Source organism: Plectropomus leopardus, chromosome 14 (assembly GCF_008729295.1).
Source record: "Plectropomus leopardus isolate mb chromosome 14, YSFRI_Pleo_2.0, whole genome shotgun sequence".
NCBI classification, from domain to species: domain Eukaryota; kingdom Metazoa; phylum Chordata; class Actinopteri; order Perciformes; family Serranidae; genus Plectropomus; species Plectropomus leopardus.
In genome coordinates this window covers 20,565,985-20,590,820 of record NC_056476.1, presented here as the reverse complement: position 1 = coordinate 20,590,820, position 24,836 = coordinate 20,565,985, and the positions used below count along the sequence as shown (strand labels likewise).

Genomic DNA, 24,836 nt, shown 5'->3' with positions numbered 1-24,836 from the left:
ATATTAATTTCAATTAATCACACTAAGGTTGGTGTTGTTTATTGCCTCTATCTAAGCGTTGTCAGCCTTCCTGTTCCTGTTCACACTGTAGTGTGTATGGCTGTGTATGTTCCAACTGAATTGAAATCAGGATGCTGTAACTTGTGCCCTGCTGCCTCCTTTTTTTCTTTCACTTCCCTAAATGAACAATGCTTTGCTGGTTTTCCATCCTCATACATCTTTGACTTGTTCTATTATTCAGACCAGACAGCTGTAGGTGACATGATAAGGACAAAGTTAAATATATAGTGAGAGGGGGGTAACACTGATTTTAGGCTATTTGTCATTTTTTCTTTATTGTGTTGTTATTTTGCAGGCTACACAGCATTCTGTAAAATGTTAACCAAAGGTATTTATGAAGTGAATTTGAGTGTACGCCCCATATTGGCTGAGTCCTTTGCAGCAGCTCAGGTTTGATTCCAGCCTGCAGTCCTTTGCTGCGTGTCATCCCCATACTTTCGCCCTCTTTCCTGCCATTCTTCAGCTGTACTTTATTAAAGGCAAAAAGCCCCCCAAAAAACTTAAAACTTAAAAATTATTCATGAGTGATAAATTCAATCATTCATTTTATAAACATTAATCAATAATTGATCGCTAAATGTTATCCCTTAAAGCACACACTTTGTGGAGCACATGCTCCACATGACACCTTTTCCTGACAGGGTCTGGTAAACACAGTATCTACAAATCTAGAAAATACAGTAAAGCAACAGATAAATACACTTAGGCTTAACATTCTTTGTTGAATTAAGCAGCATCTACAATGAAAACTTCAACAAAGAAAGTCAAATGAAATGCCTCATAGGGTCTGTCATCTTGCATGTATGCCAAACAGAGAGAGAGAGAGAGACACACACACACACACACACACACACACACACACACACACACACACACACACACACACACACACACACACACACACACACACAAAGGGCTCCCTATTTCACACACACACACACACAAAGGGCTCCCTATTTCTAGCTTGCTCAAAGAAATATCTTTATAAAGTTCAGGAATGTGAGGAATCTTTGAGGGAGTGTTTCAAGCCAACAGGTGACCTTCTGTGCGTACCTTTGCAGGACTACATGACCTATCGGTCTTCCCTTCACCTTATTTCCATTTAACCAAACCAAGGCCATTCCTCTAAGAGCCCATTACAAAGCTGAGACAAGATCTGAGCTGCCAGAGTTGCATAAGAGAGGCCTGTGTTCTAGCTTTACACAGGATCAAGTAAACTGACGGCACGGCAGCGACATAAATCACTGTCAGACAGGCAGGGGTGGAATGTGACAAACTACATTTATTGAAGCACTGCACTTAAAATCTGGGGTACTTGACTTTTTACCCAAGTCTTTTCTTTTTATGCCACTTTCTATCTCTTCTTTCTATGTTACTGTACTGCCTATTTCTTGCCTAAAATATTTTCATAAACATATTTTAGTGTGCTGTTTAGCTGTAATAGCAAGGTTTGTGAACAGGAAGTGGCTGCCATACTTTTTTTTTTTTTTTTTTTTTTAGTGAAGTAGCACCAATTTCTAAAGTGTGTGCATCTTTACTACACAGACAGCCCAGTTTTATGTGAGGACCGTCTTTATATTAGTGAGATACTTCTTTAAGTAAAGAATCGAAATATTTCCTCCACCACAGCAGACAGGAAAGCAAAGATGCACATCAGTAGTGTGAGGAATTAAACAAATAGGAGTTAATGAATATGTGACCATAGATAATCTCTGCCTTTTGGCTGTGGATGAATCATGGTCCAGGTAATCAGAGAAGACAATGCAGAGTTAATGCGTTTCCTCACTGAAAGTTCCAGGAGGTCCAGAGTTTATCTCTCCAAACCTGCTACTGTGCAGTTTTCCTCTCTGGTCAAACTCCATGAGGCTTGTTTACAAAAATACATTACCGCAAGAGCAAAGGGTAAGGTGACCCCATACAGAGGATCTATACGAATCTGCACTGTTATCCTTAAATGGAGCAAACATAAGAGAGGATTACACTGTCTAATGTGTTAACAACAGGTTACATTGTCAGGAACCTTTATAAATTATCTAATCTAAAATTAGGAAATATGTTATTAAGAATAAATAGTAAAGACTGTTTTCAAGCCTTGAGTCTGTCATTGCGGCCATACGTGGACGAGATGCTGAGTGAGGGCTGGATCTGACTGGAGGACACTATCAGCAGACAGTTTTTGGCACCTCTGAATTGGCTTCATTTTTAGCCTCAAAGGTTACCGCTTGGTTGTTATATTGTATCGGGACATAGGCAGTTATTACATAATCAGCCCCTGGGCCTCGAAGCATAAAAGCTTCACTTTGAATCTCTCTTCTCTCTTTTTAAGATCTTCAAAGTGAAGCTATTCCCTCAGTTTTTCGTGTTAGGACTTTTTTTTTAGGAGGGGCTCTATTATTGACAAGAGTGACTCAGCTCTTTGACAGTTAATAACAGGAACACAGAGAGGCTCTAGTTTAGGAGCCCAATGAACCCTTGGGCCCTTCGGCCTAGATCCAGTGCACCTGTACAGTAACAATTATTTTCATAAGATTAATGTGCTAAATTGTCTCAAGTAATAGAGTACTTGTTTGGAACATAAAATTTCAGATAACTGCAAAAGAAATAATAAGAATTTCAAAATTCCCTAAAGCCCCAGATGATAATATCAAATTGTCTAAATTTGTTTAAGACATTCAGTTTACTGTCATATATTTTAAGAAAAAAAAGAAGCTACAATTAGGAAGCCTACTTGTTAAGTGTACTTAAAATTTAGTTATATTCACTTGATTTTCTAAAAATATAGCATCTTTTAAAATGACAAGTTTAATTAAAACAATTATATTGACACTTCTTTTTCAAAGGAATGGGTTTCCAAGATAATTTTAGCTCACATGTCAGATTTTACAGTTCAACAGTTAATCTGTTGATTAACTAATTGAACAATTAACTACTCTTTCAGCTTTATTATTGTTTGTTTACTTTTATGGGGATTTATATTTCTCTATATGCTGCAAATGTTCTGTACACCTGGCATCTATGATGACAAGTCACAAAGATGTATTGAGGCAATCACACACACACACACACACACACACACACACACACACACACACACACACACACACACACACACACACACACACACACACACACACACACACACACACACACACACGTGATCCTCTGTGGTACCAGTGTGTTGGTGTAGGGAGTAACAGTTGGAGTTGAGGGGTCAGGAAAAACAGAACCCCTTGTTCCTTCCTCACTGTAACGGTCCTGGCATGGCCTTTAATTAACTGGCACTGTGCCTGCCATACCAAGCATTTAGTGGGCAGGAGGCCCCTCTGGCATCAATACACATCATCATCATCAGGGGCTCAGCTGGAGGTATTCAATTTTCTGGCCAAGTGTGTTACATTGCACCGTGTCCCACTCCTCCTGCAATAAACCTCCTCTGGGATGCATTTTGGGAATTTGCTGAGCTCCTTCTCTAATCAGAGGAAGCGTCTGGAGAGGAGTTTGCTGCGGTTTGTTGCCAGCATCAATAATCTGCATGCCACACACAACACGCAGGTTGCTGAGGGCTCGATTGCAGCATATGGTAACACCTGGCACATATATCACACATAACAGTCAACACTACCGGCGTCGGGGTCACATAATTCTGATACCATAAGGCCTATGACCTTAAGGCAGTAGATAAAAAGATTGGTTCCAACTTAAATCCACATTTTTCTATAATTCTGCTTGAGTGCATGTGTGGATTAGTTAAAGGGAAGAATTCACAGTTTCTGTCCGATGTGGGAGGTCGGCCAGCACTGACCTTGGCAGAGGAGAAATACCTTATCTTTCTTCACAGTTTACTTTCTCTTACAAAACTCACACTGCTGTCGTAACAATAAGTAGCACAATATCATGCAAAGATTGTGTAATTCAACTGTACCTACGCATTCTTTAGTCAATGCTGACGTATTTGTCTATGCATTCAGCAAAGCCACAGAAGTGACTGAAGACGTGTTTATACATATTCTGTTATGGGTACAGTTTGACTGTGTGATGAGTTTGTAAATCCCCCGACACCCTTTTCTCTGAGCTACAAGTTCCACATAGAGAAGACGCAGCGAAAGAGCCAGGCAGATCCTGCTCTGTCTGTGCGGCAATTAGCCAGGACTGCACAAACACTGGCAGACAAACACACATAAAACAGTCCGAAACCCCAAAACTGTGTGCGCTTTTCTGTTTTTTGCACAAGCCAGTCAGTAGAACAAGGTTCTGTCGGTTGATTTTTCTGTGTTTCAGGTCAATTGCATCAGGGTGTGACTAATAAAACTAAAGTTAGTACTTCAAGTTTATACTGGGGCAAAAAAATGTTCACAAAAAGAAACAGGACTGGTGTAGATCAGCATGCTGACATACGAGCGCGCACGTGCAAGCTCCGACAAGATCCTAAAGTCCTGGGAGTGTGTTGCTGCCATTTCATTAGGAGCGTGTGAATGGGGTTTTTTTGCCTTCACTTTATGTGTGAGCTGGTTTTTACTTAAGTTGTTGTCTGTGTTGATGCATGTATAGGGCTACACAAAGGTTAAAATAAAATATGCTGTCCACTTCATGGCCACATGTCTCCCTCCGAATAACCTGAAGACCAGGTACGTTAAGTAATGGGTGTCACAGAACAGGACGGACAGAGATTTCTTTTCACGGCAAACAAAGTGAGCTAAAGTTCACACGGGGGAGTAGGAAGTCAGTCTGTTCAAACATCTCTCCAGTGAACAAACACGCATGCCTGGGAGCCAAGGAGCAGCATATTCAACTGGTTCCCAGGAACTTATTCCTGCTCATCTTAGATAGACTGCTCTCTATAGAAATGTCTTTAATTATCTTTTAAAGAGCTCCCTGCTGAGGTGCGATTACTCTGTGTCAAATAGTGCCTCTGCTCTGCTCAGGTTAATGCACACTTTCATAAAAGTGTATTAACTTTTTTAATGTTATCGTGGGTGGTCTTTGTTTCTGGTGAGGTGGTCCATGTACATTGTCCCTGTTGTGTTAGCTCCTTTGAAACCTGGAGCGAACCTGTGCTCCTTTGAGATGCCTTTCACAAGTATTTAAACCTTTGAACCCTAAGCAAATTGGTTCGGTTTCTTGCAAAAACATGGGGAAAAGGGCGATTTGCAACCTGGTAAGAAATGTTCCATAAACTGCAAGACATACTGTAGTTTTAGAAATACATATATATATATATATATATATATATATATATATATATATATATATATATATATATATATATATATATGTATATATATATAGAGAGAGAGAGAGAGAAAGAGAGAGAGAGAGAAGAGAAGAGAGAGAGAGAGAAAATTGAGTTAGAATGTTTAGGGAAAAGTGAGAAATGCTAGGGAACATTATTATAATTATAGCTATATTTATAATTACCATAATAACGTATTTTAAATAATGTTACAGTTACTATAATAATTACTATAATAGTTACTATAATTGTAAGCACCCTTTTCCAAGTAATTTCCTTGTTTGTTTGTTTATATTGCTTTTTTTGTGCTAATTTTCAGGTAATTTTCTTGTACTTTTGAACACCTTTCAAAATACTTTAGGGGATAAAATGGTAGTCGAGCATCTCGTAGGCTCTTACCATGACCGTTACCTTGTGGATGTGCCTGCCTTCCTGACTTCTGTCCTCCCTTGTGTCCACCCTGATGTCCAGCAGGGTGCACGTCAAAAGCCAAGTCAAGTGCAGGACCGAGACTCAGGCCCTGCCCCTTAGCACTAAGTTCCTTCCTCTTCTTGCCCTTCAGCCAGCCCAGAGCCCGGCCCAGGGAGCGACTGCGCTTCTTATGGCCCCTTTTGCCGTGCTTCTCCTGGGCAAAAATATCGACCACGTCCTGGGGAAGCATGTCCCCGAACCCCATCGAGTCACGGTTTGACATACCACCTCACACTGGAGTTACGCTCTGGAAAAAGAAAAAGAAATTTTTTAGTCATCATCATCATCAAAGCACTGCATGTGCTGGTTTTACTCCACACGTAACACAATGACGTAATTTCATCGACAACATGGTGACAGCCTGAAGCCTTAGCTCTCTGCTGTAAAAGAATGAATCTTCTAGCATTTATGGTTTTTAAATTAGATCAATATATATAGGATTATGCAAAAAACTGCCTCACGTGGCCATTACAGCGAAATACCACATCTGCACGTCATATAAAATCATGTAAGGTCAGGACATGATGAAGGGAAAGATAAAGACATTCTGCTGCACAAAGAAATGATGTTCTCGCTATTATGGTTCTGATTTTAGATCTATTTAAACAGGATCGTGCTAATGCGATTTGTGGCCATCAGGGAGATAGTTGTTATTAAAGGGTTAAAATCAGCTTACAAAGACTTCAAGCTTTCTTTCAGAAATATATCACAGTGACTCTGGACAAAATGTCGACTTTATTCTCATCTCTTGTCTGAGTTACCCTTTCATTGTGTGCAGTCACAGGCAGGGGCTGTTATGAAAACCAACCTTGCTGCTCTGTTCAAGAAAATCACAACATCCGATATTTGAGAGTTGGCCGCTGCATAAAAAACCTTTTTAGCTCAGGAAGCTGCCAAATTCAGTGTTCTTATAACAATTACTGTATCTGATTACTGTCTGCCTTCCAGGTTTGATTTCCCGACAACATGGTTTATTATTCGCATGCTTTTTCCGCAATAGATGTAGTGGATATTGGTGCTTTAGTGAATGCACCACAATGGCACCACAGTTCATGGTGATGGATGCCAAACAGGTTTCAGGTCCAGTTATTTCATCTTGAGGAAAAGCGGTTGGGTTCAAAATCAAGTTAAGATTTAAAGTCTGCTTTGGTAGTGCTGTACCAAAAATAACTCCAGCATCACAAAGAGTTGCAAAGTCTTAATCTTCACACAACCCCAGTCTTGTGTTGTGAATATATGTCTGTTTTTGTTTGCCTCCGTGGACACTGCTCACTCAACCCAAACGCTCAGCACACACAGACCCCCCACCCCCAGCCCGCCGCTAAACCAAACTTCACAGTTCTGCAAAGAAAGAACTGGCACAGCTCCCTTCATTCCATAACATGGAGTCATAATTCACAAAGCCGCACCCGTAAGGCTCCTGCACTTTTACACACAGGCACAACAGCACTCTGGGAAGAGCCAGAGAATAGAAAAATAAACAGTCACCAGTGTGCATCGAGGCGTTTTTAACAAACAGTGTCCATTCATGAATCATTGTAGTGTTTGTTTTGTATTCATTGTCATGTTTTTTTGTCTTCTTTCATTGTTTTTTTTCTCTCTATAAAATGAGCTCATCGGCTTCCTCCACCCCTTCACCTTGTTGAACTCCTCAACTATGAGGCAGGTTTCCCAGCCTGCTCCTGGGGATCTGTAGCTTACACTGGGCTTCTTCCAGCTGCGTACTTTATTAGATACTTATCTTCAAATCACAGGCGAAAAGTAGGAGCTAGCTTCTAAGATGACAGGACTCGCAGCTTGTAAATAAGCCTCACAAAGACTGCAGGAAGGTGGAGTCAGAAATCCCTGGATGATTTGCCATCGACAAAGTTCATGAAAAGTTTTTGGCTGCTATGTTGCTTCACGGTCACGCATGCAGAACACTGCAGGCGGATTTTAAGCTTGAGCAACATGTGGGTATTACAAGCAAACATCTTTCACAGTCTCGAGGAATACTTTCCTGCCCCTGACGAGACATGGAGCTAAACCACAGAAACCTATGTCATGTTCTCTGAGGATTACACGAGACTTTTCCAAACTGCCTCTCGTCATCAAAGCTCTGTGTAATGCAGAGGGGGAGTTGTGATGGGAAGTTAAAGGACTCTGGCTTGGATGTTTCATATGGAAAGTTTTCAAGCAGATGTGCAGTCAGATCATCATGGTCGTAAAGGAACCTTTTATCAGTAAACTCGACAGTTTCAGCAAAAAATTTCCCTTAATGAAGGTTTACTGTTGCATCGGACTTCTTTAGGTTTAGCAAGGTGTACCTGATAACTGGCATATGAGTGTAGTTTCAAAGGCAGGCGTTGATCTTAACTGTGTACTCAAAGTAGAATCATGTCTACAGCCATGCTACCTGTTCTGTGAGGCTGCACATGTTCACAATAACAATGCTAATATGCTGATTAGGGCTTGGCAATGTGGAGAAAAACCAAATACCACAATACTTTCGATCAAATAGAGTGCCCCGGGATGACATTTTTTTGTAGGCCAACCCAGAAGCTAAAGTCGCCCTGGTTACCTTGTCAAAAAGCCTGTGAGATTTTTCACTGGATTTTGGATCACTGCAGAAGCTCTGTAGTAAACAAATGTTTATGATGCTTATACATTTTGTTCAGCAAGATAATCCTCACAAATATATGCCACTTTCAGGATTTTAATTGCCAGAGGTAAAAAGCTGTAGGCTAAAATAAACTACACTACAGTGGTGCTGCGACCACTACGAGGCTATAAGGCCGTGTTCGGCACAGTTCAGCATGATGATGTTCTGTGGTCTCAATTAGCCGCTTGTTAGCAACCTTCTTTATTAAGACACATCAAGGCATCATTGGCGAATTAACTGACGGAGTTTTTGTGGTAGAACAAAACATGAAAAGCCAGTGACTTTGAGATGATAAATACTAAAAGATTTTCAGGTTTTAGGACTCATTACTGAGGTTCTCTATGCCAAGATATCAATATTGCAACAATATTGTAGGTCTGATTATTAATGCTTTCACAACATAAATTTTCAAATTGATATTTATGATAAATAATCATCAGTATGTGTGGATGTGGAAATTACGAGAGTAAAGGCAAATCAACAGGAACAGCTAAAGAGAATCAACACAAAAATTAGGAATTCAACTATGTTATTTCCATGGCTTAGAAAAGTTCAATCATCATTTTTACTGTCTTTCAAAACCAGAAACCAGAGAAGTCTCAAATTTGTGATGACATTAGTTATAAAGCCTGGAGTGGCTCCACTGACAATGAATGGGAGCCTGATTTTATGGACTCACACATGCTTTCTTTTTTTTTATACCTAAATTAGCCTTATTGTGTTGTAGCATTCTCAGTTATGAAACAGATAATGCACCCACATGCTCAGAACATCTCCCTGGATGCTCTCACTGTCGTCTGTAACATAGTTTCTAATAAGCTGGCAATGGAAAAGCTGCAGTCTTATTGACATCAAAAATTTGAGTTTCAGCCCTCAAGTTTGTTAATTTGGCCATGTTTACTAATATTTTTGGACTGTCCTAGACCATAGAAATAACATGTATGAATTTAGAAAATGCTTGTAGTTCCCCTTTAAATCTGGTTCTGCCTTGTCCAGAGAGAGAGGTATGCAGCCCCATATGAGAGGCTTAAGAAGCGCACTTGAAGCACATCAAGACTTTTCTAAACTTTACACATATGTGGGCATTTTTGAGGTAATTTGTTATCTTAATGTAGCCCAGCTGAACTTGTTATCCACTGCTGCACATCTAATGTGACACAGTGTGTATGGAGTTAAGACGCAGGCAGTGAGTTATAGTGAAAGGCCAATAACAAGAAAGAGCATCCATCTTCTCAGGAGAAAAGTACCAGGCCTCTCCCTGCAACTAAGCCCTGTGTTTCTCCTGCTCCAAATTACAGTCATTTGGGCATGACTAAGAGCCGTGCATCTGTACTGGCTACAGTCTCCAATAATCAGAAGCCTCTCTCGGGAGGAGAGGGGCCTGGTTCGTTCATTTATAGCCCACGGGGCTGCTCTGAGTGTAACAACTCCTCGTATTATTTCCGTCACAGAGGGACCAGAGTAATGCTGAGAGCTCTGGGACACGGTGGAGGACCACCCAGCGGACCGCTGTCTGTGCAGTCCAGTCACAAGGAGCTGACTCATGGCACCATTGCTGTGGTTACCCATAACAACCTGCAATTTTAAGTTTTGCAAACAAATGTAATGAGGTGACGTACACAGCAGAGTTCTCACTGTGTGTCTTGTGACGTCTATTTGTGGGTTTTTTTATTTGTCTGAAGATTGCTTTCAAAAAAAGTCATATCTGTTGGGTTTATCTAGGTAAAAGGTGACTATCAAAATCCTATCCATAGCAAAAAATCTTTAAATTCAAACAGGTCTGGCCCTACACGTTTGTGGGACCAATGTAAGGTTTGGTAACCAGGGGTGGGCAGTATATCAAATTTAATCTATCTATCATGGCTTGTTCTACGTAGGATGTTTAAAATGACTACATCGTGGGCATAATTGAGTACAAATGGGCACAACATTCGCGCTTACCACGCTCTCCCCTGTGGCTCTCTCTCACATACACACACATGCACACACACACAAAAAGACTTACAAACATTATAGCTTCAAGGTTACAGCAAAAACATCAACACTTCTGGCCCGAGATGAGCAGGGTGCCTCAAAACACAGGCACAAGTGGTTCCGCTTTATTTAAAATGATTATGACAGGATTTATTTAACTTCATTGTGACCATTTTTTTTCAACTTTATATGAAAGTATTTATTTACCCTTATTACAACAAGACTTTATTTAGCTGCTTTAGTTAACTTTAATTTAACTTCAGTCAATCTAATAATTTTGTATTTTAGTAGTCTATAATAGTTTAGAGATTTCAAAATATCGAGATTTATGTATCGTGTATTGCAATACATAAGCCTAAACTTATTGCGATATTATTTTTAAGCCATACTGCCCTAATTGCACATTGTTGCAATTTCACATGGCACCGAAACAACATGTGTATTGTAAATATAAGTTTAAGCACACGTAATAAAGACTAAAGTGGGACCCATTACCAGCAACACTACCTTCAAATCTTCTACAGTAAATACAGTACTCTATCTTCTATCATCCCCTAACCCTGTGAAGGATCCTCTTAAACTGATTTTCAAATTTAATTCATTTACATCATGAGCTGCAGTTCTGGCAAGCTTCTGGAGAAGAGCTTGTGAAAACACGTATCCCTGTTTGTGTCGACTTTTGTCCTTGTTCACTCTTTTTTTTTTTTTTTCTCATCATATCTACTGCAATGTATTTTAAAAAGGTAATTTACCACACAATATGAAGCAGTAAATTTCTTACTTGTCCTACCTAAATTGGCAATCTCCCCTGTCTCTGAGCTTATTGTTTTGTCACTATTTTTGGCAAAACTGGCACAAAATGTCGGTTTCTGTTTAGAAAAATTCAATTTTCAGCTGTAGGCAAGAGTTTATCTCTCCTAATGGGAAGGGCCGACTCTGGACTCACAATCTCTTTTAAAAGGTTTAAGCATCATGGCCAACATCTTAATTACAGAGTTGCTTCATTGTCCCAGCAATTACTTAACCCCTAACCACGCCTCTCAATTCATAAAAGTTGATACACAAACTACAAGGCACAAAAGAAGGATTTCAAATCGGACTTGTTTTTGTGGATTTGTAGCACAAACCTCGCTAAAAAACCTCCACCACATCCATCCACTTTACCACATCAGGGTGTATCATATCTTCAGAAACATCACAATCAAGTCATATGCCTTAAGCTGATTTACAAACAAAAAAGCTGTATGTTCTCTCCGTCTCTCTCTCTCTCTCTCGCGCACACACACACACACACACACACACACACACACACACACACAAAACCCGCTGTGGTTTCCCAGCCCAGCCCCAGTCCTGCCGGAGCAGGCCTGTGTTCCAACATGCTGTTTACTTATCCTTTACAAAAAGACGGCAGGCTCTCACATTGGACAGGAGCTCCCGCTCAAACACACCAAACCTCAACGCAGTGTGTCAATACCTGCAGCTCAGACTGATTATCTGACATCGACGGCAGTGTGTACACATCAGCATGAAGTAAACTGGAACTGATAATTGTTTACACACTGTCATGGAATAGTCTCTGTGAGCATACATAAAAATGACATTTATTGACTGTACTTTTAGCAGCTATATGTCCTGGAGTGGGGCTTGAGGACATAAATTCCAGAGGAAATGTGGGTGTTTTCTCAATTTTTCATGCAGTTGGGTCAATAGACTTAAAGCAGAGCAGTGCACTGACACCTGCCTTGCCTGAAGCAAAGCACAGCAGCGTAGCTTACTGTGCAAATCCAAACCCAAATCCATGCCAGAGATCTCCATCTCACTGAGCTCTACTGTATTTTATTTGACAAACTGCTGTGTAAAAAGAATGAGAGAAAGCCAGTTCCTGTTATATTTGAAAACTACTTTAGGTGACTTAGTCATGTACACACCCTCAACAGATCAAGGTCAAAGAGTAACTGCAAATAATAGTCCGTATTTGTTTAAGGGATTTACTCCAAGAGACTATTTTAGCTTTGGAATAATTTCCTATGATTGCGATCATTTTCTGACACTCATTATATAATTTTCTGTGAAAAACCGCACCCATGTGGTAGGTAATATTTTGAAATGTTTCTTTAAAAATAGGTAAAATTACAATTTGATCCAATTTTAGATTACAGCAAAAAGAGCATGGCAGCCCAAAGTTTGGCTGGTAAACCCACACAATGATTTCATGCTCAAGTGAAATCACACCCTCATCAACTGGCAAATATGAACAATGTGAATTTCAGCAGCAGGGGACCAGGGAGGGTCTCCAGGAACTATAACTTTGCAGTGAGTCACACAGGGAAGCAGACGGAGCAGAATCTAACGCCTCACAGGGAAAAGCCAAGAGGGAGTGGTTGTGATAGGCAGCCGCCTTTGTTTGAATTAGGACTGGCTCAGTTTAACCAGGAGGCCATTCACATCTACGCCTGAGCCATGATGTTTCACATGGCATGCTTTAGCTGTCAGTGAGGGAGTCTAAAGGGACATTTCTGTTTTTTTTAAAGTGGGGTTGTATGGGATATTAATCCATACACAGTATATATATATACAGTAGATGTTAGCCCCAAGTTTGGAGAAGCAGGCAGTCTGACATGGAAGCAAAGCAACAGCAACAAAACTACTATTTTAGCCACCTAAAAAAAAATCCCACCAAAAAATAAAATAAAAATCAATATTAGTTTAAGCATACATATTGAGAGAATTTTAAATGCTTCGCTTTGATGTCAGACAGTGATTTCCAAAAGGAAAGTGAAGCTGTTTTATGGCTCTGTTCAAAGCCAGACTTAGTTTAGAAAAGCAGTGATTTAACACACAGGCTGAACACAGGAGCTGCTGGTCTACCGCTGCTTCTGTCAGTTATTTTGTTTGTCTTATTGTGTGCATTTGGCATTTAAAAGGCTTCTTCCGGATCTACTTAAGTTGCACAATAACACTAACTAACTAACTGATCGAAGCAGCTGCAGAGCAGCAGCAGCTGTGTTCAGCGAGCTAAAATGACTGTTTTTGTCAATGGAGTCTGGCTGTTCTGATGAGAGCATAGATGGGAACCTGACGCTGTCAACAGTTTTCATATTGCAACAACTGTCTGACAGAAAGGTAAAGCGGTAAAAGTACCCTCAGTATAGCATACACTTAAACTGAAAATGTTTTATTTAGGTGGCTAAAATACACTCTGTTGCTGACCCCCTACACAGCAGTACAACATAATACACTGACTATGGATAAGTACCCCATTAATTATATTACAAAATAAATGTAATTATAATCAGTTACTGAGAAATAAATATGTAATTAAATAAGTTACTAATCATACTGTTGGTGAATAGGGTTACATATGAAAAAGAAACACTTTCATATGACTTTTTATATTAGTTTTATTTATACTTTTATAAGCTTAAATGTTGACTTAAACATTCATTCTGTTGCTGTACATCTTTATGCTGTGCAGGGATACTTTTTTGGCATATTTTTTGGACAATGCGGGTCAGCACTGGTTTTGAGACAAATTTGAGCTCAACAATTAAGCACTTAAAACATCTGTTAGAAATGTAATCAGCCAGTAATCAAATGCAATAAGTTAGATTACTTTGATAAAGCAATTAAAATAGTTTAATAGTTAATAGTTTTAACAGGTAATTTGCAATCGGTGATCTATTACATTTAAAAGTTACCTTCCCAACACTGTGCCCCATACAACCCCAATCCAAATGATCCCTTTAAGGTTGGGCTGAACGTGGTATGTCATTGCATGACACGTAAATAGCAGATAGAAATGTTAATATTCTCCTTTTTTTTGGGAGGATGCTTCACATCTGTCCCGGTCTCCCTGCTTAGATTACTGGAATAGGATTTACAGTAACAGCCAGTTTGGGCAATGACGGTTTTTAAACCACACTCAAAGTGACTCTGTAACTAAATGGCAAGTGTTCAGCAGACTAAAAACTGGAGTGCAGCACCTACAGGCATCAATCAGGGCGTTGGCTGTCCTCTCTAGGCATTATCAAACAAAGACAAGCTACTCAAGAGCAGAATGAAGCAACCCCGTCTGAGCTCCAGCTCTGAAAAACTTGCACTAAAACTGCAAGAAATGTGCTGTGATGGATGATGAGGCCACCGAGGCGCAAACTGGAAATACTCAATTCCGCGTCTTGAGGAGTTTTGACGTGACTGAGGAGGAGCTTATTACTAGAGCTCTGCAGGAGTCGTCAGGCGTCAATAAAAGATTTCCCTTCTTTAGGGAAGTATTTCTGCACTGACGGAAAGGATTACAGGAAATAAAGCTAATGAGACCTCATGAAAATGTCATTATAAATGCCGGTTTTCAGGGTGGCCACAAGTTTCCTACAACAACATATGAGTATAAACACACAGTGGCGCAGGACTTGGACAGAAAGACAATCCCTTGCTGACATTATGTGGTCCCTTTGTTTGCTGCAGAAAGGATAGAGTTTCAGAAAAAGACCATGTAGGTAATGACAGTGATAAAAATAAACACCATAAGACAATAATGACACAAATAAACCAAAATGCTATGTAATGGAACTCAATGAGGTTACAGACGTTGTGAGTGTGTGTCTGTGTGTGCGCGCGCAGAGATCTGTGGACGGGGTAATGCGAGCTGGCGTGCTGCAAGGCCGCTGTAGCCATGCAGCGGCTTGTCTGGTAAGAGCAGCGGCCACATTCCTGAGAGATTGATAATTGCCGACTGAGGAACTCTTCACTCCAAATGTGCTTTCACCCCCCTACACCTCCTCCTCCTCCTCCTCCTCCTCCGCCCCTCATGTTCTCCCTTTCACCTCCCCCCTCCCTCGCTCCCACACATCCCTCGTACAGTACAGTGGCCTTGGAGACCGAGCCACGACAGAAAAAGGATAATGGCTGGCACATGAGAATCATTTTGAGATAAGATTATAATATGAGGGTTATGTGCACTGGTTGAGATTATTGTTCACTGTGTATTCTGTTTTAGAGAGGAGTCACAAATATTTGACCGCTTTTGAAACAGGACAGAAAGCATAAAAAACACATATTTACATAGACAGATGACAGTTTTAAACATATATCCCTGGTAAGTGATCTTTTTATCCATTTTGATACATATTTTACAATATAATCTGAAGCCAATTACAATAAAGGGGAACACCACCTAAATTAACAATTTCAATATGTTATTTCCATGGCCTACAGGAGTTTAATCAATATTTATGAACCTGAGCTTCTCTCACTCAAAGCCAGAAACCAGAGAAGTTAGTCTCAAACTTGTGATGTCACAGGGTATAAAGTCTGGAGCTGCTCTACAGGCGATGAATGTCTGTTTCTAATGGCCTTAACGCATATGAATGAAAACAACCCATCGGAGCTGAGGAGTCTCTGACACAGCTGTCAGTAGTTTATATCACTTTAAGTGAACTGTGGTCAAACTGTTAAACTAGGCAGCACTGTGGCGAAACAAGATCCTGTTACTGATTGCCCATTTCTCACCTCAAACGTTTTTCCGAAACATATTTTAGTGCACTGTTTAGCTATACAATGAGAGAGTTGGTTCAGCCAGTGTGCGATGCTTGGTGCGTAACTTGACTATTTCTAACATGGTGTCCAGTCACAAACGCTCCCATTTTACAACTAAACAAGTGCACTTAAACATGTTTCTGAAAACATTTAAGAAATAGGCAATGCAGTAACAGAATACTGTTTCATATTTGAGCCGAGCTGCCAAGTTTGACCGCAGTTTTGAGCAGTGATTGACAACGGCGTTAGACTCCTCGGCTGTGTTTGACTGTTGCTGACAGCGCCATGGTCATTGTTAGCAAATGCCATTAGAGGCAGCAGGAGGAGGGACATGTTTTTTTTCAGTGTGTCTGTCTCACATAATACTATGTAGATGCAGTGACATTTTAGCTTTAGTTTTAACAGTCAATGTGCTAATATTTTTCCTTTTTTAGTCACTTTTTTAAATAACACGTTTCAAAATAGAGAAAAATATCCATATAATTCCTTGAAGGGGGTGTTTCATGTTTTCTGTGACCATCAGTCCAAATCCCAAAATATTCTGTTTACTATCACATAAGAGAAAGAAGCCTAGAAAAATTCAAAATCGCGACACTGAAAGTACCCAGTGTTTGGTATTTTTACTTGAAAATTAACTAAAGAAGTAGTTGATAATCAAAAATAATCGCTGATAAGTTTTCTACGGCCTCATCAAATAATTGACCAATCATTGCAGCTCTGATATTTTGAGCTTCTGATATGCTGTGGGTGTCAACACTGCATAAGAAGAGCACTTCCCAGGTGATAGTGATGAAAGTACAGCTAAATTTTGGTGTCAGTTTTGTAAAGTATGATTAATTACATTTTAAAATAAATCAATTAAAATGTGGTAAGCTCCTACAATGTGAATGCTGAAAACAATAACCCTATAATCTTAGCTTCTTTCCAAAAACAGGACAGAAAAATAACACACATTTTACTTCTCTTTAGCACTGTGAGAGATGTCAGCCAGCAGAGACAGCGACAGAGCTCTTTAAAGTGTGTTTGCTTTGCTTCCAGGGGTTGCCAGGGGTCTTAAGTCTGGACCGCGGCCTCTGTGGAGTTTAAGACCCTTGAACTGACAGGTCAGTCAGGGATGAAAAAGAAAAGAGTGTTTTGCAGCAGCGGTGACCAGCTCAGAGCGAAGACAAACACAGCTGGACACTAAGGGTTTAAAAATACATCCTGGCATCTGAGTGTCTGTGCTCTTCCCCAGTCAAAACAAAAACTCTGTAGCTGCTTTGAAATCCTTTCAATCTGCAGTTGGCTCAGTCTGACAGTCGCCTGACTGAACGGCAGTGTGGGAATAAAAAAAGTCCTACGTTTAGACCAGAACTCTCCGAAAGACAAGAAAAGAAAGACTGAGACAATCAGTAATGCGAAGGCTTGTTTGCACATATTCAAACTCCATCATGGCCCTAACAGCTATTGATTACATTTATCAGGAGTGTTGATGAGGATTCACTGGTGAGTTAATCATCAGCTAATCATTCTGATTAACAGCACACTCATCAGCAAAGAGTTCCCTTTAAGGGACTGTTCATTATTTATGAGAGGGGAGGCGTGATGTTAAATGTGGGAGGCACTTTAAATATTTTTTAAGCACTGGTGAGGGCATTATGTTTTTTGATTTTTTTTAGTGGAAGGACTTCTAATTTTGAATGGTAGTATTTTGTATTTCTATTACCCTCAGGACTCATAAACCCACAAAAGGGTTTAACCTTTTGAAAACCTGAGCAACTTGGTTTGATTTCTTTTATAAACAGGGGAGAAGGCAATGAGAATCTTAACAAGACATGGCCCAAAATTTAGCAAAAAAATATGTTTAAAAAGTTACCAGAAAACTACCTCAAAACAAGAAAAATAAAAAAATAAAAAAAACAACAACAAAAAAAGAAAATTACCTTTAAGAAAGCGCTGAAAATAAAAACATATTTATTCCTTATATTTTATTGTATTTTTTCTGTAATATATAACTTTGAACATTAAATTATGCTAATAATACATATGATTTTCTGGACCTTTTCCCATTTATTTAGAAAAAATGTCTATTATTCCCCCCCTCTTTTTTAAAAACAAATTATAGGTAATTTTCTTGTCACCTTTCTTACAATTTGCGGGACGCTTCTTTCCAAGTTGGTCACTGCCTTTTCCCCGTGTTTTTGAATGAAATCAAAACAATTTTTGTGTCAAAAAGCTTGTAAAAGGCATCTGAACTCAGCGCAAGAAAACTGACATTGATCTGGGTTTCAAAGGGTTAAAATGTATTTTTCTTAAAAATCTCAAAGATCATACCACAGCCAGAAACTGTGAAAGATGATTGTTTGTGGTGGAGGGAAGGTCACGCATTTTTTTCCAGTAACTAAGGGAGGCTCAAGGAAAAATATCTGTGGCTCCTTGAAGAGTCATGATACATAAAAAGTTGATACTATATCAACGAAAGACTCATCTGTTTTTGCAGAAATGGAAGAAACAGTTGGAATCTCTGGGACTAAAATTTAATTTGGATTTCTAAACTATGGACAAATGTCTGAATTCGAGATGTTGGATATGAATCGGATCAATATACACATTTTTTTAGATTATTTTTTGGACTGTTGCCTTTATTAAAGCAAGGACAGCTAAAGCATAAATGTGACAGGACATGCAGCAAAGGGCCACAGGTGTGAGTCTGCTGCGGCAAATACAAAGCCTCTGTAGATGGGGCACCTGCTCTAAGCTATTGGGCGCCCCAACAATAATTAATTTTTTAACCTCATCATCTTGTGCAAGAGCAATGCCTCCCTTTTTTATGTTAATAGTCATGTAACATTAGGCAATGTTAAGGTTTTTTACATTTACTTCTTTAAAAAAAAAAAAAAAGAATAATATAAAAGTTTAACAAAAGTCACATCCCTGCACGCACACACACACACACACACACACACACACACATACAACTTGCTCAACATTCACACCTATAACTACGTGTCTTGTCCATTACAACACCAATTGTTCCTCCTCTTGACCACCAGCTCTCCCCTTTCCTCCACTGAGCTGCCACTTCATCACTGGCTGATAAACACGACAAACAACACAAAAGTTGACCCTACCTGGCTGCACCATGTCCCAAGCACAGACTGCAACTTTCAGGGTTTCTTATCCAGTCCCATCCCTCATGTCTCACTGCGCTCTCACCTCATCTCTACCTTAATGTTGCTCTGGATCTCAGGTATCCACCGGCCTCTGCTCTGCCTCTAATGCTTACATAACACACCTGTTATCTCCATGGGTACAAGTCCTGGCATGGCATGGCTGGCAAAGAAAGAGCACCGGTACGAGACACACCCTTTCTAAACAAATGTCTCAGCCTCACCTAGCAGAGGGTACGAGAGGTGAAGCCATGGAGCTGAAGAAAAAAAACTGATCACCTGAAGTGCTGTAGAGTTTTGAGAAAATTTGGTGTCCAAAGTGCAGGCGAGGCAAACAGAAAGGGGGAGACCCCACACTGTAAAATCTGACAAGTTGATTTTACTTTAAAAAATCTAAGCGGTTGCCTTGAAAAATGTAAGTAAATATAACTATTAGTGTTATTTCATGTTCACTTTATATCTAATTGTTAAGTTCCCTTAAAATTTAATTCAGTTTACTTAATTTTGTGAGGTTGTTGCATCTTAAAAATTACAAGTTTAATTAAAATCCATCTTTCTAAGTTTTTGCAACTGTGCTATATATTTGTATTCTGCTGGCTGCAAACTAGTCAGCCATATTTGTATTTTCTTAAACATGTTAAGAAAACAAAACTCACAGATCTCCTCGCTTCATCATTGGCAAAATCCTCCTAATCATGATCAAGTTAAGTCAGACTTGCTTGTTTTAGTTACTGAAGTTGCTAACACTCATTTTTAAGTTGCAACAACTTCACAAAAATTAAGTAAACACAGCTAAATGTTTTTAAGTAACGTCAATTTGTTAGATTTTACAGTGTCTTAGTTATCTCTGTGAGGTTAATCAGCAAGCAATGGGTCTACATTAGAGCAGAGCCCGTCGTTGATAAATTAAACAAAGTGTCAAAGCCTCATGCTGCTGGGTCAGTGATTCGAAATAACACAATAGTGTTCATTGTCATATGCAGAGAGGAGCACTACAGGTCTTAAATTACCTCTTGCACAGAATCCCTCAAGGCCAAGCTAAGCAAATCTCCCACACCTAGTTTTCCATGCATGCCCATACTCAACCTGGACCTCCTGTCATTAACACCTCAGTCTGTCTGACTAAGCTGCATATAGACCATTGATTTTCATATGTGGGGACTATTTTCTTAATTTTGAAACCTGATTTTGTTTATGTTTTTTTTTTTTATGTAGCAGCAACTGTAGTTGACAACAACACTTAAAATATACTTAGACAACATTTAAGGTTGCTTCAGTCGATCCTGGTGTCATTTCACAGTGATTCTAACTTGATAAAAGAACACATAAGTATGTTTTTTTCACTCATTATCACACCAAAGAATAGTTTAGGATGCTTTTAAAGGTGGCATTGTAAGATATATTCGGTACTAATGACTGCACTTTTCCGTACAAACGACAAAGAAAAACGACTGTTCCTCATACCTTGATGAACTTTATTGATCCAGATGGGCAGTTTCACCCTCTCTCCATTTGAAGCGTCTCCCTGCTGCGTCTCCTTCCTCTCCAACTCCCAAACTTTCACCGTCCGCAGGAAAACTTCAGGTGAACCATTTCCGGGAAAAGCTCTTCAGGAAGCGACTGGAGTCTGGATTTGTTGGTACCCGCGAGTACAGCCCCGTTTGTTTGGACGTTGGAGTTGAAGTTAACCTCTCCCACCGTCGGTGGTGTTTGTCTGTGGACGCTCCAGTGGACCGCAGAGAGGAAGTGAGGAGAAGTTGCCGTCGACCTGCAGCTCCCACCTGGAGGAGGCTGGGCGCGCGCAGGTGAGAGCGCGAGGATGCGGTCAGTGCTGTGAGGACATCTCGCGGTGATACGGCGAAACAACAAGCAACACAGAACCAGGAAGGACTTTCCTTTTCCCACACTTTGCATCTCCAGCTTTTTATGCAAAGGAAATGTCCCCTAAAGAAATGTTTTGAATGAGTATGCACGGCTGGATATTAACTGTTTAAATACACGAGATCACCATTAATAGAAAAGATATAAATTACATTGCATTTTGTTTTTGAAACTTTCTTAATTTCTCACTTCCCCTCTTCCATTAAAACAAACATAAAAAATATAATAGTAATAATAATAATAACGGATACTGCTATTATTATTATTAGAATTATTATTGTATATTATATATACACACACATTTTTCTTATTTTTTAAGATGTTTGTAAGATGTTAAAATAAAATCTATGATCCGTAGAGGCCTACATTTAGAATGTAATAACATATAGGTCTGTCCGTTTACACTTGCACATATTTATTTTTGTTTGTTTGTTCTTATTTACTGAACAAAATAAAACTGTGCAAAATCATACAAAATACACAGGACATGTGTCTGACCCATGAAAAACACGCATTTCCAAAAGATCAAGTTTTCATGAGTTAATAATACAGGCCTGTTTTAACCTTTGTGACAATGCACTTCTCACATAGTCCGATTTACCAAGTTCAAAATCCCATTTGGAGATTCATGGTTGCTTTGGGTACTTCGAAAGGGTGAGATTTAGTCCACTATGATATTTAATTCAATGGTTGACAATGACATGGTGTTTACTTGGACAGAGATTATGCAGTTATTATCAAGACCCTCTGGATAAACAAATAGTGCCTATTAATCATTTTCCTGTTTTTTGTTTTGTTTTGTTCTGTTCATGAAAAATATTGGACATTATATAATGCAAACTAACACTTTTTAAAATTTGCTCACATCTTTCAAATTGCCTCCATGATAAAATTCCTCTTTGCCTATCCTTGTGTTTGGTGCCGTATTTTTTGTTTCCTTTTGCATGTAAGGTATTTGATAAGCAGCATGCAAAACACTACAAACAAATGCTGTATATGAACCATGCAAACTTAATGGACAGCTGAGCTCAGTACTGAAGCTGCTATTAAAAGAATAGGCCTGCTAATGTTACCACCTCCTCTGCCTGTGCAGTCATGTGAGGCAAAAAGGTCGAAAGCTGAAGAAAGTTACTGCTTAAACACTTTCCAGTCATGATGTCACCACTTTCTTCGATGCACATAAAAACATCAATATAAATATAGCCCTCTGTGCCACCAAGGCTGGTCCAAACATGTGTTCGCTGATGCATCCAGAGCATGTAGGCCAGTCTGCACTCAGCACTGACACAGTTTGCGATCCCCTGTGGGGGGATGAGAGAGTCTTAGATAGAGTTTCCCCTGTGCCTCCAGTGTTATTAATAAACACAAAGTGTGCCTCTGTTTTCATAGAGACAGACACACTGCAGAGCTGTCCTTAAAGTTTCATAGCTGTCTGGACTGTCATCTCCGAACAAAGTAAGTAGTAATATAAGTTAAAATGAATTGTTTCTGATCTATGTAGGACAGATTTTGACAATGTTTAAAGTCTTCTTGTGTTTGATCTCTGGATGAGTTTCTACATGATTAAACTGACATTAACTTGCTTTGTTATACTAAAAGGAATGATTAGATTAGAGTGATTTCAAAACCAAACAAAATACTAACAAGTGTTGCTGATTAATGGTTGTTCTCGCCTTCTCTTTTCTCCTTGCCTCTGAGAAGGCCATGGACGGTCAAACAGCGGAGAATGGGGAAAACATGACATCCACTGAGGACTCACACATGGGACAAGTTGTCACAGACGGCAACCATACTGACTCTCAGACAGAGACCATCATTCCCCTGGATGAGCATACATCACATCCCACACTAGACATGGACCAGGCGGTCATGGACGATTTGGGGCAGCTTTTTGACCACTGCATCCAGCAAGTGTCCCATCTGGAGACACAGAGAGATGAGCTGATACAAGAGCTCCTCAGCCTGCAGGAGCCCATTCTCCGGGTGGTTGGACACCTGAGGGGGAAGTTGCTGGAGACACGGAGGCTGCTGACGCTGGCTCAGCTGGATTATGTCGCCGTTTATGAGGAAGTGAAGGAGGTGAAGAGGAAACTATTTTCCACAGCCAGAGAATGCATCCAGAGCCAGGTGACGCTGGCTGAGCACGAGCACGAGGTGGCTCAGTCTGCTGTGACACAGGTAGGAACCACTGCGTCCATGACATCTGGAGGATTGAGACACTGTGGCAGAGTAGAGAAGATCTTTGTTTTTTATTCTACAGTTTAAAAGGAGTTCCATTTTCATATCTATCAGCTACTGTACATCATGTAAAGTAAAGCATTTTATCATCCATTCATGCAGCTTATATTAAATCCAAAGAACTGCAAGACCCAAATTTATACATATAGAACAGAAAAGTTACAATAAAAATATGACAGATACTTTTAAAAAGTACTGCATGGACAGTGTTGCTGTTTCAAAATGAGAATGCTATACAGATTTGTGCAGGATATTTATAAAAGGTTACATCAAATATGTTCAATATTGTAAATATGTCATTTGTTTTTGTTGTAACTTTAATTGTTTTCCTATTTTTGCCTAAAATTATGGATGCAACTTGGTTATCTGTAGCTTTGCTTAATCAAGCCAGAGTGTTATGTATGATTTTATCAATTTTACATCCATACACAGGAGGAGCTCAAGGCTGACATCCACAGTCTCACCCAGGAGTTGTCTCACCTGCAGGAGGCCCAGCAGAACCAGCTAAACACTCTGAGGGACCAGACCTCGAAGGCCCGCAGGCCCAGGGCCATGAGCGACGTCAGCCAGTGCCGGCAGGCTTCTGTCAGGCTGCAGCGGCGGCTCAGCGGCAGTGTCAGGGCACTGGAAGGCTGGTATGAGCCTCGGTTCATGGCCCTGCTTAAGAGACGGCAGGTTGGTGAGGAAGCTTTGAGAAAGAGCAGGGAGCAGGCAATGGACCTGAGGACCCGTCTGGGGCCCCTGAGAGAGGACATACAGAGACTGGAGGTGCAGAGAGCCTGTCTGGAGCAGAGGATCACTCTGATGGAGAGGGAGAGGGAGGACAGCGTCACACAGCACAAGGTACAGTGACTGACGTTAGGTAGGACTTAATAAAGATGTTTGGTAGCTCGACCAACTGAGATTTTTCTCCACTTTGCAGGAAACTGTGGAGAAATTAAAAGAGACTCTGAGAGAGTTAGAAGTGGAGTTTGAGGTTCAAAGAAAATCTAAGAAAGTATTGGAAGATCATAATGATGGCCTTTTAAAAGAGCTGACATTTTGGAGGTAGGTTTACTCTGATTCGTTTACTCTTTAGGGACTGTTCTGTATTTATAAGAGGGAAGAGGTGGTGTACAACAGGGGTGGCAATAGGAAAAGTAATAATGCTTTTTATTTTGAATTAGGGGAAGGACACTCAACTTTATGTAGTCATGTTTTGTATTTTTTCTTAAGTATTGTTAGGACCTCATAACCCACTGTGAAATGTGATTATTTATGTTATGGGGGAGTAATAGTATTAAAACAAAAAAAAGGAAAAAAAGTCACACCAAAGTCGCCCCATGCTCCGATAAAGTACAGGCACTTGATTTTCTTTGAATTGTGAGCATCAGGATTAAGTTTTTAAAAAAGACTAACATATGTTTTTTTTTATAGAGGCTGTGATGAACCCAGTGAATCCACTACAGAGGAAGATCCCGAAATTTCTGTTTCCAGTGGATGTTCTCAATTATCTACACAAGACCAAACCACGGTATAGAATTTATATAAATATAGAAAGATAAAAACTAATATAATACGCAGCATTATTTAAACTTTAAATATGTTTTCATTTCTCCTGAAATAATTCCACATGATTTACTCAGAATTATAACTTAAGATCTGGCATGCTGTT

At 39.8% G+C, this 24,836-nt stretch overlaps 2 protein-coding genes across 4 annotated transcripts in view; one reads left to right on the top strand and one right to left on the bottom strand.

Annotated features, from left to right (window-relative positions):
* Positions 1–20,820, bottom strand: part of LOC121953247 (uncharacterized protein KIAA1522 homolog) — a 36,833-nt gene extending 16,013 nt beyond the window's left edge. The window contains exons 1-2 of one of the 3 annotated variants that reach the window (XM_042500227.1): positions 20,528–20,820; positions 5,690–6,008 (exon numbers count right to left, since the gene is read on the bottom strand). In XM_042500227.1, the coding sequence (XP_042356161.1) occupies positions 5,690–5,984 (295 nt within the window). In that variant the 5' untranslated portion in view covers positions 5,985–6,008; positions 20,528–20,820. Of the gene's footprint in view, positions 1–5,689; positions 6,009–19,024; positions 19,084–20,527 lie in introns of those variants that run through there. The other 2 variants (XM_042500229.1, XM_042500228.1) reach the window with 2 other exon arrangements.
* A 1,537-nt stretch (positions 20,821–22,357) lies between these two features.
* Positions 22,358–24,814, top strand: LOC121954085 (syncoilin-like). The gene is made up of 5 exons (XM_042501412.1): positions 22,358–22,399; positions 22,646–23,122; positions 23,615–24,025; positions 24,105–24,229; positions 24,599–24,814. Exons 2-5 carry the CDS (start codon positions 22,649–22,651, stop codon positions 24,699–24,701), a joined length of 1,113 nt encoding a protein of 370 aa, XP_042357346.1. The 5' UTR covers positions 22,358–22,399; positions 22,646–22,648; the 3' UTR covers positions 24,702–24,814.
* The last annotated feature ends 22 nt before the right edge of the window (positions 24,815–24,836 follow it).